The sequence below is a fragment of the Chenopodium album genome, chromosome 15 (genome assembly GCF_948465745.1).
Source record: "Chenopodium album chromosome 15, dcCheAlbu1.1, whole genome shotgun sequence".
Lineage (NCBI taxonomy): Eukaryota > Viridiplantae > Streptophyta > Magnoliopsida > Caryophyllales > Amaranthaceae > Chenopodium > Chenopodium album.
The window spans coordinates 14,608,305-14,625,030 of record NC_137848.1 but is presented as its reverse complement, the minus strand read 5'-3'; the positions used below and the strand labels follow the sequence as shown (position 1 = coordinate 14,625,030).

At 32.9% G+C, this 16,726-nt stretch overlaps 3 protein-coding genes across 3 annotated transcripts; all 3 read left to right on the top strand.

The window, feature by feature from the left end:
• The first annotated feature begins 6,459 nt into the window (after positions 1–6,459).
• Positions 6,460–9,752, top strand: LOC145580879 (uncharacterized). The gene is made up of 5 exons (XM_081637964.1): positions 6,460–6,835; positions 6,961–7,421; positions 7,558–7,830; positions 8,017–8,950; positions 8,992–9,752. The coding sequence occupies exons 1-5, from the start codon at positions 6,460–6,462 to the stop codon at positions 9,750–9,752; spliced, it is 2,805 nt and encodes a 934-aa protein (XP_081494090.1).
• A 20-nt stretch (positions 9,753–9,772) lies between these two features.
• LOC145580878 (uncharacterized) lies at positions 9,773–10,459 on the top strand. Its single transcript, XM_081637963.1, has 3 exons — positions 9,773–9,937; positions 10,115–10,243; positions 10,376–10,459. The coding sequence occupies exons 1-3, from the start codon at positions 9,773–9,775 to the stop codon at positions 10,457–10,459; spliced, it is 378 nt and encodes a 125-aa protein (XP_081494089.1).
• Positions 10,460–12,651: 2,192 nt separating this feature from the next.
• LOC145580877 (replication protein A 70 kDa DNA-binding subunit D-like) lies at positions 12,652–15,613 on the top strand. Its single transcript, XM_081637962.1, has 9 exons — positions 12,652–12,793; positions 12,870–12,975; positions 13,077–13,207; positions 13,286–13,364; positions 13,457–13,568; positions 13,673–13,851; positions 13,938–14,058; positions 14,572–14,727; positions 15,512–15,613. The coding sequence occupies exons 1-9, from the start codon at positions 12,652–12,654 to the stop codon at positions 15,611–15,613; spliced, it is 1,128 nt and encodes a 375-aa protein (XP_081494088.1).
• The last annotated feature ends 1,113 nt before the right edge of the window (positions 15,614–16,726 follow it).

Genomic DNA, 16,726 nt, shown 5'->3' with positions numbered 1-16,726 from the left:
TTCAAAAAAATAAATAATAATACAATTAATAACAATTTATTTTTATAAACATTTGATATTAGAATCACAATGTGTAGAAACATTTTATGTGGGTATTGATTGTTAGTTCATTGAGTTGAATTATTTTTCAAATCTTTTCATACAATTAAGAATTAAAAAAAGAGGTTGTTTTCAAGTAGTACTTTGTATATCATTATTATTTTGAGGGTTAAAAATTTATAAGTAAAATCATTATTACTCATTAAATCATTTTATTTTAAAATTTTTGTGAAATAAATATAAGTAAACCATTGTCTTTTATCTTTCTACTATTAACATATGTTAAATATGGTACACATTTATTTATGTTTTCACTCACCTAAATCAATGGTATATGCACTTAATAATAATAATAATAATAATAATAATAATAATAATAATAGATTAATAACAATATTAATAATAGTATTAATAATAATGTTGAAATCTGCTCTGCTCTGCTGAAATTTAATCTTCTCTGCTCACCCCTGCTCTGCTTTGCCTTGAAGCTCAAAAGAACAGGGCCTAAGTAACCCTAACCTTAAGGAGTTCCAGCCAAGAAAATTATTTTTAAAAAAATGGGGTATTTAACGGGTACCCGGTACACTTAGAAGTCAGCCCATTACCTGACCCGCAAATCTGAGATTTAACGAGCCAGGTACCCGACCCGGAAAATTGGAAAAAAAAAATCAAAAATACCCATTGGATATTTTGCGGGTTAGCGGGTCGGGTCAAACGGGTAAGGTATTTTTAAATACCCCTTCTGGTGGGGGTTAGGGTGGTGGTTATGGAGAAGTGGTGATGGTGGTGATAATGGTGGTTATGAAAGGGGGTAAGAGGAAAGATTTAAGGAAAAAGAAAAAAGAAAAAAAAATTAATCTGTTAAACAAGTTGGAGGTTAAGGTAGTGTTTGGCCAAGCTCTTGAAAGTGTTTCTCAGCGTGACAAAATGAAATTTGGCCAAACAAGAAGTTTTACAGAAATAGAAACAATTTTTCTAGAATCCCAAATGACCCCAAAATAGTTTCTAGAGGGTGTAGAAGGAGAAGCATCACATTGTAGCTTCTAGGAATTATTTCTCAGGGAGCCACAATACTCATTTAATGAAATTTTTTATCAAACCATCATACCCTTCAGTTTTTAGAAAATACCCACATGTCTCATCTAATAACATTCTCTCTCCTCCTTTTCTCTCTCAATAGCCATTATTGATACTATCTTCTATGGCTATGAGTCTCACTAATCTTTTAATTCCATGTCCATTCAATCCTACATCCTCCATCAACAAATTATCAGTTAAAAAAATTAAAAATTATGGTTTGTGTTGTGTTGTGGATTTTTTCCATTGTTTTAGAGGGTTGGGTTGTTAATTTTATAAGGGTGAATGAAGAAATTTAGGACAATACATGAAATTAAAAGTTAAGGTGCTACCAAATTCATATTTTAACATTAGAGGAAATTATGTTGTGGGTAAAATGTTATTTTTTTCATATGATTTTGAGAAAAGAAGTTGATGAAGAGGATACTTTAAGAAGATAAAAACCAAATAAACGAAAAGAAAAAGGAAATTAGGGAATAAAATTATAAAATAGAGAAAAAGTAATGAAAATCTAGCTAGAATTTTTTTTTTAAATTTTCTTGTTAAAATATCATATCGTTATGACGTAAACTCTTATAAAATAAATAATTAAAAAAAAAAACAAACTAGTAAGAGTTATACCATATATATTGGGCCAAACAATGTAAAAACTAATTCAATTTCTCAAAAATACTTTTAAGATTTTAAGGCCAAACCACATAATTCTCATAGGTGTTTCGGGGGAACTACTTCTAAGAAGAAGAATTCTAAGAAACAGAATTCGGTTTACGGAAGCTTGGTCAAACAAACCCTAAAAAGACCATTTTGAGCATATCTACAATCTTTATAAAAGCCCCAAGTTCATTTATTGCAGCACAATTCTGCTCCACATTTTACTGTTCCTTATGAACAAGGAAATACCCACGGTGCCCTTTGCCCCACTTGCTGAAGCACCAGCTTTCCAGGGGTAGATTTCTCAAATTTGCTTCCTTTGTGCTTGGTGTATATGTGTTTGCTGATGCTTGCCACGTAAAGTAAGTTGGTTTTTTTTTGTTATTTATTTAATTAAACGAGATTCCCTTTCTGTTTCTTTGTAAGTTATTTTCTTTTTGTTTTTTTAGAAAAATTTGTTTTTTCACAAATTAATTTGCTGCATGTGTGTGTTTTTTTTTTTTTTTTTTTTTTTTTTTTTTTTTTTTGTTTGCAGATCATAGTTCAATCAGTAGCTTAATGGCGTATTTTTGTTTTTTCACAAATTAGTTTGCTTTTTTTTTTTGTGCAGATCATAGTTCAATCAGTAGCTCAATGGCGTATTTTCATGGAATTTGGGCTATTGCTGCTTTACATATGGTTGTTCTTGGTTATAAGGTGTGTTGGTTTTTTTTTTTTTTTAATTGATTGTGTTAAATTGGGTTTGTAGTCTGAATTGTTGTTTAATTAGGCAGTGATATTGTTTGTTGAGCTAATTAGATAATTAATGGTCTGGTTTAAATACTGTTCAGACACAGTATTTGCACAAGGGATGTTATGGTGTTCTTGCACTGTAAAATTGAATTAAATCATATATTTTATAAGGGCTGTAGACTTAAAAGTTTTAAAATAGGAGATATTTGATTTCTGCGGTTCAAAATATTTCTATGTTGTACTTATTTATATTATTGAATTAAATCATATAGCCAGTGTATGTTTGTTTATTTGTTGCTATTTATATCAGTCCATATCTCATAGTTGGCTTGTACTTATATACATTTTTTTCTTCATTCTCTGTGCTCTGAGAAAATAAGGTTGGTACTGTTCAACCTTGGCTAAGGTTATTCTTTTAATTGTGATTTCGATAACAAAGTTGCAACGTACTAGATGGAATTCTATTAAAAACCAAATTATACAGACAGATTTGCATATTGACTTAGTGATTCTTGGATTTTTATAATACTTTATTGCTTGGACTATAAATGAATTGGAACATCTAATTTGTAACTGTTAATTTAGATGGGGATTTATATACTTATGCAAATGTTGTAGTATTTTTTGGATAATTGGATTAAATATTATTACTTATGTTAGGTTTTCCTGTGTTTTCTTTTTCTTTTTGACTCCCATTTTCTAGGTAAGATAAAAAAGAATCGTAGGAAGCTGCATCTGGAGGTAGATGTGGTGGTAAAATTGTAGATTATTGCTGCTGGTAAGTTTATGCAATGTATTTAAACTGGAATTTTAATGCTTGTAGGGTTATTAAACTGGATTGTTTTAAGATTCTATAATTTGCTTGGTGTTTAGAATTACTGAGCGGTTGTTTTTTCTTTAATGCTATCTTTGCCGGTTACAGGTTATGGCCATTCAGCCCAACAAAATTGCCATACCATTTTGACCTCTTTTAGGTCAAGTGGTTGACTGTTTAAATTTCCCTGAACCATTGTATGGTTACATAGATAAGGATAGGAACAATGCCTTTGTTCGTGTTAGGACTGAATGTGGGAAATCTGAATTTGTATTCTTTGGTGGGGAGGCTAATACAGTTCAGGAGTCACAAGAAAAGGCAGCTCAAAAAGTTGTGCAGAAAATGATCAGCCACTATGGAGTGCGAGTTAATGATTTTACAGCTGATAGAGCAAGAATGTATCAGCTTTGCAGTAAATTTTATAGGCATAAGGTTGTTGAATTATGTCGTGAGAAGGGTTTAGAAGTGCCTATAACACAAGGCCAATAAGGAAAAAGATCATGTGAGGATGTTGTTCATGTGACAATTAACTATGTTGAGTTTTTAGGTGCCGTTGTTACAAAAACAGGTGCAGATGTAAGTTCATTGGAGACTATTTGGGCTGAAGGTGTAGGTTTCGTGTCTTGGATAACAGTATCTTGCGCACACATTGGATCTGGTATGGATTGTATTTACAGCGATCCTTGTCCTGAAGTAGATGTTGCAAGGCAAAAGGCCGCTAAAAAAGCTGTCCATTACTTGGTCATTCAGTACAACTTAGAGGTTATTGATGCTAATTATGGTCTTGCTGCAGAGAAGGGTGCTACTTGTTCTGCTTTAAAGGATAGGTTTTATCATTTCAAGGAACGATTAGCTGTCAGAGATGAACACTATCCTGAAGGAGAGTGTATGACTCCTACATGTGAAAAATCTCAGATTCCTAAACCTATTGTACCTCCCCTTGCTCCAATGAAGCGACGCTCAAGTGCATCATTAGATGTCACATCTTCTTCTGCTGCTAGGGTTACTGAACCCTTGGTTTCTGGTATACCTGAACTAGAGACTGTTTTGAAGCGTGCTAAATTAGCTTAAACTGTTTACTGTCTTAGTTTGTATTTTGTGTGGCACAATGTTTTCCTGATTATCGGTTCTAATCTTTAGTATGAACTAGGTTTATTATTATCTAGGGTTCTGTTTCTGCTTTTGGTGTTTAGCTTAAGTGCTTGCTCTGAGATATGAATATAATGTAATGTAGCTTTTGGATCAATGGATGCACCTTTTTGATTTCATTATTTAAGAGCGACCTCTTTTACTATGTATATAAAAATATTATATGTAGTGGTTATTGTGTTTGAATCAATTATTGAAGCAATACTTACTCTATACAAAGGCCACCTAAATACAGGACATTAAATTAGTTAGCAAAGATTAAGAAAAGGGCTTTATTCATGATAATTAGTACATGAGTGAATAGAAAAGAAATGCTAATTTTGTAGCCTTTGTTGGCTTTGCTTTTTATTTTATATTACCACCCTTCCAAGCTAAGATTTGATATTTGTATTTTGAATACTTGTGGTAAACAATGGGTTCTTTTCCTGTTGGTTTTGTGCAGAAAGAAGTCAACGAAATCACCGTAGACCTTGTTGGTGATGTATATAGGATCTTGAGATAGTTTTAGCAATAGCAGTATCATATGGGTATGTCTATGCAATTAAATGATATGTGAAGAAAATTGTCTATTAGAATTCATTATTTACCTGCTGTATATTATTGTCTTAATTATCTACCCACTGTATTATTGTTCAAAATATTGTTATAATAGCCGAGGCACCTTATAATTTTAAGAGGCCATCAAGTCAAGGTCGAAAGTCAAAACGAGCAATTGGAGTATCATTGTCACAGGACTTAATCAGGTAAATAATTGGCTTCTTATACCAGGTATAATATCTTCTATTATTGAGCAAAAAAAATCGATCTATTCTTTATGCTTCATGCAGCGACTCAGAACAACCAAGACAACTAAAAACTAGATCAAGGCCTTCAACGTATTCTACTATTGGAAGTGAGAACTTTCTCTCAGTTTATACTTATATGGTGGGTATATATATTCTATGTTATTTAATAGGCTTTCACCATCTTTATCCTGAATTATATTTCAGACAAGCTCAAGGCTACTAAAGCAACATCATCTTCACAGGGTTCTAGACAATTAAACAACCATAAAAAAGTAAGGCTTTGTTATAGTTTTCGTTCAAAGGAATAGTGTTTGCATGCTGCCATATAATAGATTTTTTGTGTGGTTTTATTTAGTAAATTTTGCCCTTGTTTCGACTTTTCCATGATACAGGAAAAAAAAGGTCACTGAGATAACAACATCATCTGTTCAAACATCAAAACAGTTAAAATATTCTCTTAAAAGTAAGATGTTATTGTAAATATCATGTGTAAGATACATATATATATGCTGCTATATAGTAGACTTTATGTGTGGTTCTTTTTAGTAATTCCCTTCTTGTTCTGTATTTATCATTCTATAGGGGAAAAAAAAACTACTAAGGTAACATCATCATCTGTAACTGCTCCAACTGCAAAGCAATTAAGAGACGCAGCTAAAAGTGAGGCCTTCTTATGCTTTTGGTTTATAAGACTAATGTATGTATGCTGTTGTATCGTACCATATTCTTAGATCTTTTTATGCTATTACAGAATCACTCGCGGCTACTATAGGGAAACCATTACCTAAGTAGCCATTTGTGTTATCTCCGCCTACCTATTATAGCAAATGCGGGGCTAAAAAATTTGCATATGAAACTCTGCATTTCTGCTGTGGTGATGGTGGTGTTAAGATAGTTGCAAATGAATATCCACCTGAATCGGAAAGACTTTTTACCTCAAAGGATGAAGATGGTGTGCATTTTAGAAAATATGCTAGGTTATACAATAACTTATTTGCTTTTAGTTCAACTGGTGGTAAAACTGATAGAGAAACGTACAAAGGCATATATGTTTTTAAGTTACATGGTCAAATATATCATTCTGTACCGATTTAATTCTAGATGAAAATGGCCCAAAAATACTAGCAACTTTATTTTTATGATGGCCAAAATGAACTTCAACATCGAGCTGATTGTTTTCCTGAACTGAAACAAGATGTGATTGACATATTAATGCGAATAACTAAAGATAATCCATATGCAAGATTTTTCCGTTCTTTGAAAGAAGTAAATGTCAATGAAAATACTAATATTATAATAAATTCAAACACTGTACCATATCAAAGAGTATATAATGCTCCCACTTCAGATGAAGTTGCTATTATTTGGCCTTATAGTGTTTCTTCAAGTCAAAGTTCATGGCCACATATTCTTATAACAGGAAAATCTACAGAGACCTACCGAATTGCACATTACTATGGGTGCTATGACCCTTTACAGTATCCTCAGCTGTTTCCAAAAGGTGAATGCGGTTGGCATCAGGGTCTGAAAAAGGTTTCTCATGGTGGAGATAGACAGTTGGATACTAAAACTGATCCCATTCAGTCTTGTGCGGTACACACTCCAACGGACTTTATTAATGCAGAAGCAGCTCATACGTTGTTATTACTTTAACTATGTTGCACTTTCCAAATAAGATATGCTTAATTCATTCATTACTTTTAATGTTTGTAGGTGCTTCTGGAAGACATACGAGAGCTGATAAGTATATCTCTGCAAGAGAATACTATGCTTACAAGATTCAAATCAGAGTAGGAAACATGATCCTAAGAGCAGGGCGTGCTTTCCTGCAATATATTGTAGATATGTATTTCAAAATAGAAAACACAAGATTAGACTTTTTCCGGAAAAATAAGGATACAATAAGAGCTGATCTTTATAAGGGAATTCTTGATACAGTGGCAAATGGGGAAACAAATGCAGCAAATGTCGGTCATAAGTTCATTTTGCCGTCATCTTTTCTAGGTGGTCCTTGTGATATGAAAAGGAGATATCTGAACGCAATGGCTCTTGTGCAGAAATACGGAAAGCCTGATCTATCTATTACTATGACATGCAAAGCAAATTGGCCAGAGATTAAAGTTGAATTACAGCTCGGTGAGACTGCTCAAGATCGACCAGATTTAGTTGCTCGTGTATTCTGGGCAAAGTTGATTGCTCTATAAAAAAATCAAGAAAGAAAGGGTATTTGGTAAAGTAGCAGCTATGATATATGTCGTAGAATTCTAGAAAAGAGGATTGCCGCATGCTCATTTTTTGTTAATTCTGCAGCAACAGTATAAGATGAAATCTGCTACTGATTATGACAAGTATGTCTGTGCGGAGATACCTCATACGACTCAGCCTAAACTAAGTAAGATTGTGTTAAAGCATATGATGCATGAACCTTGTGGGCAATTAAATCCGGAATGCCCTTGTATGAGAAAGAAAGACAATGCCCTTGCTTGTAAAAATGGGTACCCAAAAAAACTCACGGCACAAACCACTACAAATAAGGATGGTTATTCGTGCTATCGTAGAACCGATACTGGGGAACAAGTGAAGGTCAGAGGTGCTAATTTGGAAAATCAATAGGTTGTGCCTTATAACCCTTATCATTCTTAACTTTTTGACTGCCATTTAAATGTCGAAGTTTGTTCGACTATAAAAGCAGTGAAGTATTTGTATAAGTAAGTTTATAAGGGGCATGATTGAGTGGCCTTTAATGTTTCAGCTCAAGCTAAAAATTAGAACGATGAGATTGCTCAGTATCAGTCCGGAAGGTGGGTGTCACCATGTGAAGCAGCTTGGAGGATTTTTGGATTTGATCTGTTTGAAATGTATCTACCGGTTTTACCTCTTTCTGTTCATATGCCCGACATGAATACTGTGTGTTTACGGCCACAAGAAATACTAGATGTCGGTATAACAAGTGGTGCTTATGCAAAGACTCCTTTAACAAAATTTTTCCGTTTAAATGCAGCTTCTAAGAATGGTCTCGGATATTTATATGGAGAATTCCCTGAACACTATAGGTGGGATGCTACTGCTAAAACATGGTTCAGGCGAAAAAGTAAAAAACCAATGGTTGGTCGGTTGGCTTTTGTTGCCCCTTCTGAAGGCGCACACTTTTACATTCGACTGCTATTATTAAATGTCAAGAGTCCTAAGTCATATACAGACTTGCGTACTATTCAAGGGCATGTTTGTTCGAGTTTCAAACAGGCGTGTCTTAAAGTAGGTATTCTAGAAATCGATGATGCTACAAGCATTTGTTTAGCTGAAGCAGCTGAAATTCAGCTGCCAGTAGCTCTTCGCCGTTTATTTGTTACTGTCCTCATATTTTGTCAACTAGAAAACCCTAAAGAATTATGGTGCAAATACTACTCTTCAAAATACTGTGGTGCAGAGAGAAAAATTAAAAAGCTCACAGTCAGATCAGTGGAGCTGCATTTAGAAGCTATGGGAAAATCATTAAGCGACTGTGGTCCGGCTATTCTTACAGATGGCAATGATAGTTTGATTGACAGAACAAAAGACATTCAGGATGCATTGGATGCTCTGATTCCTCAAAGCTGTATAGATAGTCATGGCCTCTTAAATACAACTCAAAAGGAAGCATTTACATGTATAATGCAACATGTAGTAGAAGGAAAGCCAGGAGCATTTTTTGTGGATGGTCTAGGTGGGACCGGCAAACATTATTATATAATGCACTTTATGCAGAAATACGTCTTATGAACAAGATCATTTTACCAACAGCTACTTCAGGAATAGCTGCAGCAAACATCCCTTCTGGTCGAACAGCACACTCAAGGTTCAAAATACCGGTGGACAGTGATAGCTCACTAGCCTGCAACGTTTCAAAGCAAAGTAGCTTAGCAGCATTGATAAAGGAAACAACTCTTATAATATGGGACGAAGCATCAATGGCAAATAAACAAAATTTGGAGTCTATGGATTTATTGTTACAGGATATATGTGATAATAATGTTTTGTATGGTTGGAAAGTAGTAGTATTCGGAGGAGCTTTCTGGCAAGTGTTGTCTGTTGTTCCTAATAAGACTCGAAAAGAAGCAGTTGAGGCAAGTGTAGTCAGTTCTTATATTTGGAATCATTTGAAGAGATTCAGATTAACTGAGAACCTGAGAGTTAAAGAAGACCCTATATTCTATCAATTTCTGCTTGCATTGGGAAACGGGGAATTGCAAGCTATGGAAAGTGATTTCATTGAATTTCCTGCAAAGATGGTGCATACTTTTCAACCCCATCATGATCCAATAAAAGAATTTCTTCAGTTGTCTTTTCCAGAATTAAATTCAGGCATTTTAGATCCCAAAATCTTTTCAAGTAGAGCTGTTTTGACTCCTATAAATGATGATGTAGATTCAATAAATAAGTTCATGATTGATAGATTTTCAGGAGAAGCCAGAGCATATACAAGCTATGACTCAATTTTGGATGATACTGGCAAAGATAATTTCTGAACAAGCTGTGCCCTGGAGGAATGAGCCCACACAACCTTGTATTGAAAGAGAATTGTCCAGTAATATTACTCAGAAACCTATTACCTTCTTTTGGTCTATGTAATGGGACGCGTCTTATATGTAAGAGATTTTTCTCAAATTTAATTGAGTGTGTCATTGATGTTGGACAATATCAAGGCGAGCATGTATTTATACCTCGAATTAAACTTAGGCCATCAATTTCTCAGAAGTATCCTTTTCAATTTCAAAGGAACCAATTCCCTATCAAAATAAGCTTTGCAATGACCATTAACAAGTCTCAGGGACAGACTTTAAATCAATTTTTAGTATATCTTCCTCGGGCATGCTTTTTGCATGGTTAGTTATATGTTGCTCTCTCGCGTGCTCGAATAGTAGATAAAGTGAAGGTGTTATCAATTGCTTCTACTAAACATCATGCAGAGAAGACTGTAAAAAATGTGGTCTCGTATACTGTGTTGAAGCTGGCAGGAGTAATCTAGGTGAGTATATATTAACTAAGATTAAAAGAAGATTCCTCATTCCAGCAAGTTCAGATAAATTTTACACATATCTACAGAATGATAGATCCTTAAATAATTTAATTTATAATGTTTAAATTGCAGGAAGCAGGTGTTGAGGAAACAGGAATACTTCAACAAATCGTTGGGTATTGTTGTTCCAAAAAAATGTACATCTGTGCACCATAGGTTTTTGGATATATCAAGTTTTAAAAAGCTATCGTTTTATTAATTAGGCTACTAAAGTGCATTTTGTAATCTTACACTTGAAACTGAGATGAACTGTTTATTATAAAAAATAAACACTATAAGTGATGTAGAAAGGACTTGGTAAGATTATGAATAATATGTGATCATATGACATTAAATTTAAGAAATGTGCTTACATTTGTTAACAAAATGGTGTATCATTTTTAATGGTCATTATTAACAGACTTTGCGCCTTTATGCTAGAAGAGCCTTTCTCAACATATTATATCAAAATATCTGGTTGTCATGCTTGCTCCTTTTTCCAAAAATGGTATTAGATTTCAGAGCATTGTTATCTTTAGCAGGATATAAGCTAGATTATTTGGCTTTATCTAATGTAACTACATAAACAAAAAAGATGTTGCATAACATATTTAAGTGGATTTCTATACCACAGAAGTCTTTCATGACAACCTTTCACAATTTTAGATCGATTCATATGATCAGTAAATTCTTATTGATTATAAGTTTAAATATGTACTAAGTTATCACTTAACTATATTTCTGTGCATTATAAAAGTCTAATTTTACTTTGTTCAATTCTTTTACTGCTTCATAATATATTCTTGTAAAAAAATTTGGGATGGCTTTAATTCTGATGATATACTATAACTCCACTCCTTAAAGAAGAAAAGTTGCATCACATAAATTTTCAGATTTGAGGCTCTTATAAATGGAGACTTATTTTATAAAAGATCTGCTATTATTTTATTATTTGTATAGAGAAGTGGACATCTTATAGGTATGAAATGCACAGTGTAAGTATCCAGTGAAGAGTATGGAATAAACAGTGTGAAATCCAGTAGTACAACATACTTAATCAAAGGTATGGGGTGTACAGTATGAATAGTGTTAGCAGACTTTAAAAAAATAATATTGCCTATTATGTGAATTGCATTTAGAATTATCCAAAGTTACTGTGTTTCATTCACCATTTTCCTTCTGTTCTTTTTTTTTTCTTTTTTTTCCCTAGGTAATATAAAAGCATTTCCTGCTCAGCCATTCCTTTAGTCACACAGACAACAAACTCAGCATTTACTTCTCAACTATGGAAGGTATGGTTTATCCTTTATGTATTAATTTCATACAGTATGTAGTATTTTACATTCTTTAACTAAATTATTTACTCTTAGAAATTATTTAAGCTTTCAATGTTTACTATAGTCAAATATATGATGCTGCATAATAATATATATTCTTTTATAAAGCTGCAACTGAACAAAATATTCCGTGAACGTTCATACACGCAGATTAGAGACACAGAATAGCTAAACAGAAACCAGAATATCTATATTTGAATCAACTAAATGCAACAAGCAAAGCTTATATAGTAAGGGTAGTAGTTGCTGAAAAAGGAAGAGACATACTATCTTCCAAGAAAACTGTTAGATTTCAGACTTTGCTTTTAAAGGATGAAAAGGTATATATTTAATGCTTTATATATAGCTATTAGATTCCATCTGCTGCATACATGAAAGTACTAAAAGATTGATATGTGAAAATAGTTAACCTGACACAACCATCAGATCTTTATTTCTAAAATCATGTAGTGGTGCAATTTTAGTCAAGTCAATCAGTAACGAAGTTTATACTGTAATTAAAACTATATTACAGTTAAACTGGTTTAAGTCAACTTATGTTAGTCTAATTATACTTGACTTAGGATATAATAATAGAATGTAAACTATATTTCACATTACAATTAATGTAATTCGGGTTATATCTAATACAATTAGAAAAAACACATTATCATACTACTTGAACAACTTTGATATTGTTACATGCATAGAATAAACCTTTAAACCGTTTTCAGTGTATTGTATTAACTATAGAATTACATTATTTTGCCAACTATTATGGTAGTTCAACAACATATTATATGTGATAAAAATCACTAACTTTTAAAAGCTAATTCTCTCAATTACAGGTAAAGAGATTATGCTAGATATAATAAATTCATAACTTTAATAGCATGATTATCTTAATTAGACTAAATATAATTTATTTTCTTAATAGGGTAATAGGATGCGCGGTACTTTATTTGGAGATCAAATAGAAGCTTTCGAGGAAGCATTGCAATATTTAGGGGAGTATGATATTTCTGCTGCACAGATCAAATTCATAGATGAAAAATGGAGGATCAGTTCTCTTACCAAATGACTTTTGGTAGTAGAATTGTGATTCAATCAGTTCATCCAGAGCTTGGATCAGTTCTACCTAACTATCAACAAATTGCGACTATTCCTCGTGCAGTAGATCCTGATGAAAGATACGGTATCATATAATTACCTAATAGAATCACATGTATTCTCGATGATAGGGATGTTCATCCACTTTTCTTTGTTGACAGATGTTGTTGGTGTGGTGCTCTTTGTTGAAGAATTAGCCAGGAGAATTGAAGGCAAAGATGGAGGGCGAGAAAGCTTAGTACGGGAGATAGTTATCACTGATCAAAGGTTACTTTCCAGAAAACCAACTGTTTAAATACACAACAAATATATACTTTTGACTTAAGTTACAGCTTAAGATTATTAACAATGTTTATTTCATGTAACAGCTGTGATCAACCACTCACAATATCTCTGTGGAATGACCTTACAGCACCAAAGTATTTCGACAGATTAGGAAATTGGGCAGAAACGTTTCAAGTTATAGGATTCAGAGCTATCAAACCATATACTTGCCGTGGTAAACATATACTACTTTGAATTTGTCATTTTTATAATTAATTACTATGAGTATATAACCACTTACTGTTTTCATTAGGAATTTCAATGAATTCTGGTATGTCAATTCAAATAATATATGAACCTAAAGGAGAGCGTGCTCGTGTGCTATCTGACTGGTAATTTACTACAGCTAAAAATAAGAAGAAAGAAAAATAAAAAATAAACTAAATTATATGCTAATTACTACCTATAACTAACTTTATGTCAGGGCAAATCTCTTCCACCGAAGATTAGTTGACAGACAAGCTCGAGTGTTAGATGTTAGATACCCAAGTGAAATGAAAAAAATAGTCTTAATTGCTGAACTAAGACAAAAAAAGGTAAAAATTCAGCAATTTATGCAATATTTTAAGGAATTCATACCTCACTTCAGATAAGAATACAAAATAAAGCTAACAATCTATACATTATTATGTCTGTGTAGCCAAGCAATACCTTGCTAGAAGAGATTCTGTGGATTGAAGTGACTATTCAAGATGCTGAATTAGACAAAGTGAATGCCTACACAGGCTGCTCAAACTGCTCAAAACGAACCAACCTCCCACTGCGGAAACGTTATTCCTGTTCTTCTTGTTCAAGCAAGGAAAGTATCTGCACAGAGAGGTATTATTATAATAATTACCTTACAAATCTATCCTTAATTAACAGCGTCATACCTAACAATGACTAATTCTTATTACGTGTATCAGAGCAACATTTAAATTCGAAACTACTGATGGAACAGGAGCCATGGCGTTTACCACATTTAACGACGATACAGAAAGGTTGTTCAGAAAAAATGCAGCTGAAATCTATGCTATTAAAGAAGAGGTAACTTACATTTACAATCAACGGTATTCTTTAAAAATATAATTGTTTAAATTATCTTCTACATTTAAATTGGACACCATAAAACTCTTTTAAATGAAATAATCACACATATAAATTACATAACTCTTTCATGTTAATTATGTACCTCTTTTGTATAAATAAAATGACTCTTTGATACAGAATATATGGCCTATTGCTTAAATAGCCTTGATTAAATGATTCTTTCAAGATTGAATTGTTCAGCACAAGATTGATTTGAAAATAGTTTCAGCAACAGAAAGTAAGCTGTTTGTTCAAAATTTTAAAGCTTATTAGTTTACACACAATATACTTCTAATCAAATAATTTTTATTTACAAATAACTCTTACAGCAGAAAATACATTAAAATAGAATAAAAAAAGAAATAGAAAATTCTTAAAAGAAGATAGTTATCCACACACATAATACTAATGACTTACACAGTCAGATATAAATGAATCTTCATACCTGACATTATGATATAGTCAATGCAGGAAGATCACAGTGCATTCAAGGCCTTTCAGGATATGCTTAGCAGCACCCCATTTTACATAAAAGTCGGACCAACTTTGCACTTGGCTCAGAACAATGTGTTAGAGTGGGCTCTCAAGACTACAGACCTGAAAGATAGTCTTGAGACCAAAGAAGTGGCAAGTGAAATACAAGAAACAAATGAAACATAGGATACTAAAAAACCAATGAAATGGCACATTCTGAATAATTCATTCCTACTCCAGACTTTAAAAAGTCTTCAGAGAAACATTCACATCAGCAACATATCACTGAGGAACCTGAGTCGCCTGACCAGAGTTTAGAAACACTAAAACAGAAAAAAAAAAAACCTTAGGGAAAAGGCCTATGTAGTTTGATGCTCAACAAGATTCATCAGAGTTACATCTATCACAAGCAAGTGCAAAAAAGAAGCTCTGCTTTGGCAGAATGACTCTAAGGAAACACACCAGAGGTCAAAACCCCGGGATTTCTTTAGGAAAAGATCGTTCAGAAGATGTATCAGAAATTAATGAAACTGAGAAGAAGCAAAGCACACCTAGAAATATCAAAAGTGAAAATCTTAAAAAACCCTCTACTGAAGCTACCACTGATGGAAATTAGTACCAGAAGTTCAAGGAATGTATATAGGAAGGTGATGAAGTTTCAAGAATAAGCTACTTAAGGAAGTTCAAATGATATATATAGGAAGGTGATGAAGTATTGGACAACTGCTACTTAAGGTGCACTACCTGCACACCTTTTGAATGTTAAAACTTTTGCTAGATTCAGCATATCTAAGCGGCTATTAACATTATTCTTGATAAAACTACGGATCAACAAATTATGCTCATATGGTAAATAGTTGCTCAAGTACCTTGTGTAATGCTACATCATCATATGAAGATAAACCTTAAGTTTATTTTCATGATCTTATGTATATAGAAATTAGATGTTGTAGAGAACAATCTTTTGAGAGGTTTCCCAGGAACAATAACATTAGTTAGTGTTCCTAACAAACACCAGACTAAGAACATGGTGTACTGAACTGCTTTATATATATATTTATCTAAATATCAGCAGATATGTTGCATATGCTACTGTTAATAAGGTTTTACCTTAATTGTAGTCTTTTTTAATCGTAAAAATAAAATACCACAAAGGTAGAGCGCGTGATTGGAAAAAGATAAAATATAGAAATCAAAGTAACAGGACCATTAAAAAACCAGAGCAAATTCATTTTCAAATTAATACAAAGTACAGTCCAATTAGAATAATACAAAACACACATAACAAATAAAAAAAACCCCTACTACACTACAACATGATCACTAAAAATCAGTAAAATGCAAGCCTGAAAACTTAAAATCCTTAAATAAATAAGCTAAACTACCTACAAATACAATTACAACACTTAATGGCAGATAACTATATCATACTGAAAACCTAACAGAACAGAATTACAAGTAATCCACTAAATTAGAACACCTAAACTGATCCAATTAACATTTATCTAAACAGTGATAATACTAACAACATTTATAAGTTCAACGTGCTAGAAAATTACAACAAATAAAATCAAACACACACAACTACACCTGCTGCCAGCAGCTTATTTAAATTTAACATCCTAATGTAGCATAGTCTAAACCACACATTAAATCTAATATACTTAGATTCCAACAGCTAGGCAGGCCCGAGCAATAATTCAAACATGATAGAATGACCTTGGCAATAAACCACTAAAGCCCCAACGCCATCGACTATAATCTGCTCTTCATAAAATACTTCGACACCATTCTTTAATAAACAATCAGGTGCATGTTGCCTTCTCTAACTAAATGCAATTCAACACACCACTGCCTTGTTTTATGGCGAAGTAAAATAACATTGCAAGGTTCTGCATTGCGAAAATGATTCCGAGCAAACAACACAGGAACAACCTGCACAAAAAATAAAGATACAAACTTTGAAGAACTATATAAAAGACACATAAACCAACTTCAAACTATATCAAAGAAGCTAATTACAATGATTCCTTGATGAATACATTGGCGATTAAAAATATACTTAAAGGATGGATGAGGGCACTCTTGCTGGATTACATTTAAATGAGCATCAAGTTCAAAATACTCAATGAAAGTCTCCTTCGAATAGTCA

Bases quoted from the DNA above. Each gene is read 5' to 3' on its own strand.
- LOC145580879 (XM_081637964.1), top strand. From the start codon at position 6,460: ATGCGAATAACTAAAGATAATCCATATGCAAGATTTTTCCGTTCTTTG. The intron at 6,836-6,960 runs GTGCGGTACACA...TAATGTTTGTAG, and splicing joins AACTGATCCCATTCAGTCTT to GTGCTTCTGGAAGACATACG. The intron at 7,831-8,016 runs GTCAGAGGTGCT...GCTAAAAATTAG, and splicing joins ATACTGGGGAACAAGTGAAG to AACGATGAGATTGCTCAGTA.
- LOC145580877 (XM_081637962.1), top strand. From the start codon at position 12,652: ATGGAGGATCAGTTCTCTTACCAAATGACTTTTGGTAGTAGAATTGTG. The intron at 13,365-13,456 runs GTAATTTACTAC...ACTTTATGTCAG, and splicing joins GCTCGTGTGCTATCTGACTG to GGCAAATCTCTTCCACCGAA. The intron at 13,852-13,937 runs GTATTATTATAA...TACGTGTATCAG, and splicing joins GAAAGTATCTGCACAGAGAG to AGCAACATTTAAATTCGAAA.
- LOC145580878 (XM_081637963.1), top strand. From the start codon at position 9,773: ATGAGCCCACACAACCTTGTATTGAAAGAGAATTGTCCAGTAATATTA. The intron at 9,938-10,114 runs GTATTTATACCT...TTGCATGGTTAG, and splicing joins GACAATATCAAGGCGAGCAT to TTATATGTTGCTCTCTCGCG. The intron at 10,244-10,375 runs GTAATCTAGGTG...TTTAAATTGCAG, and splicing joins CTGTGTTGAAGCTGGCAGGA to GAAGCAGGTGTTGAGGAAAC.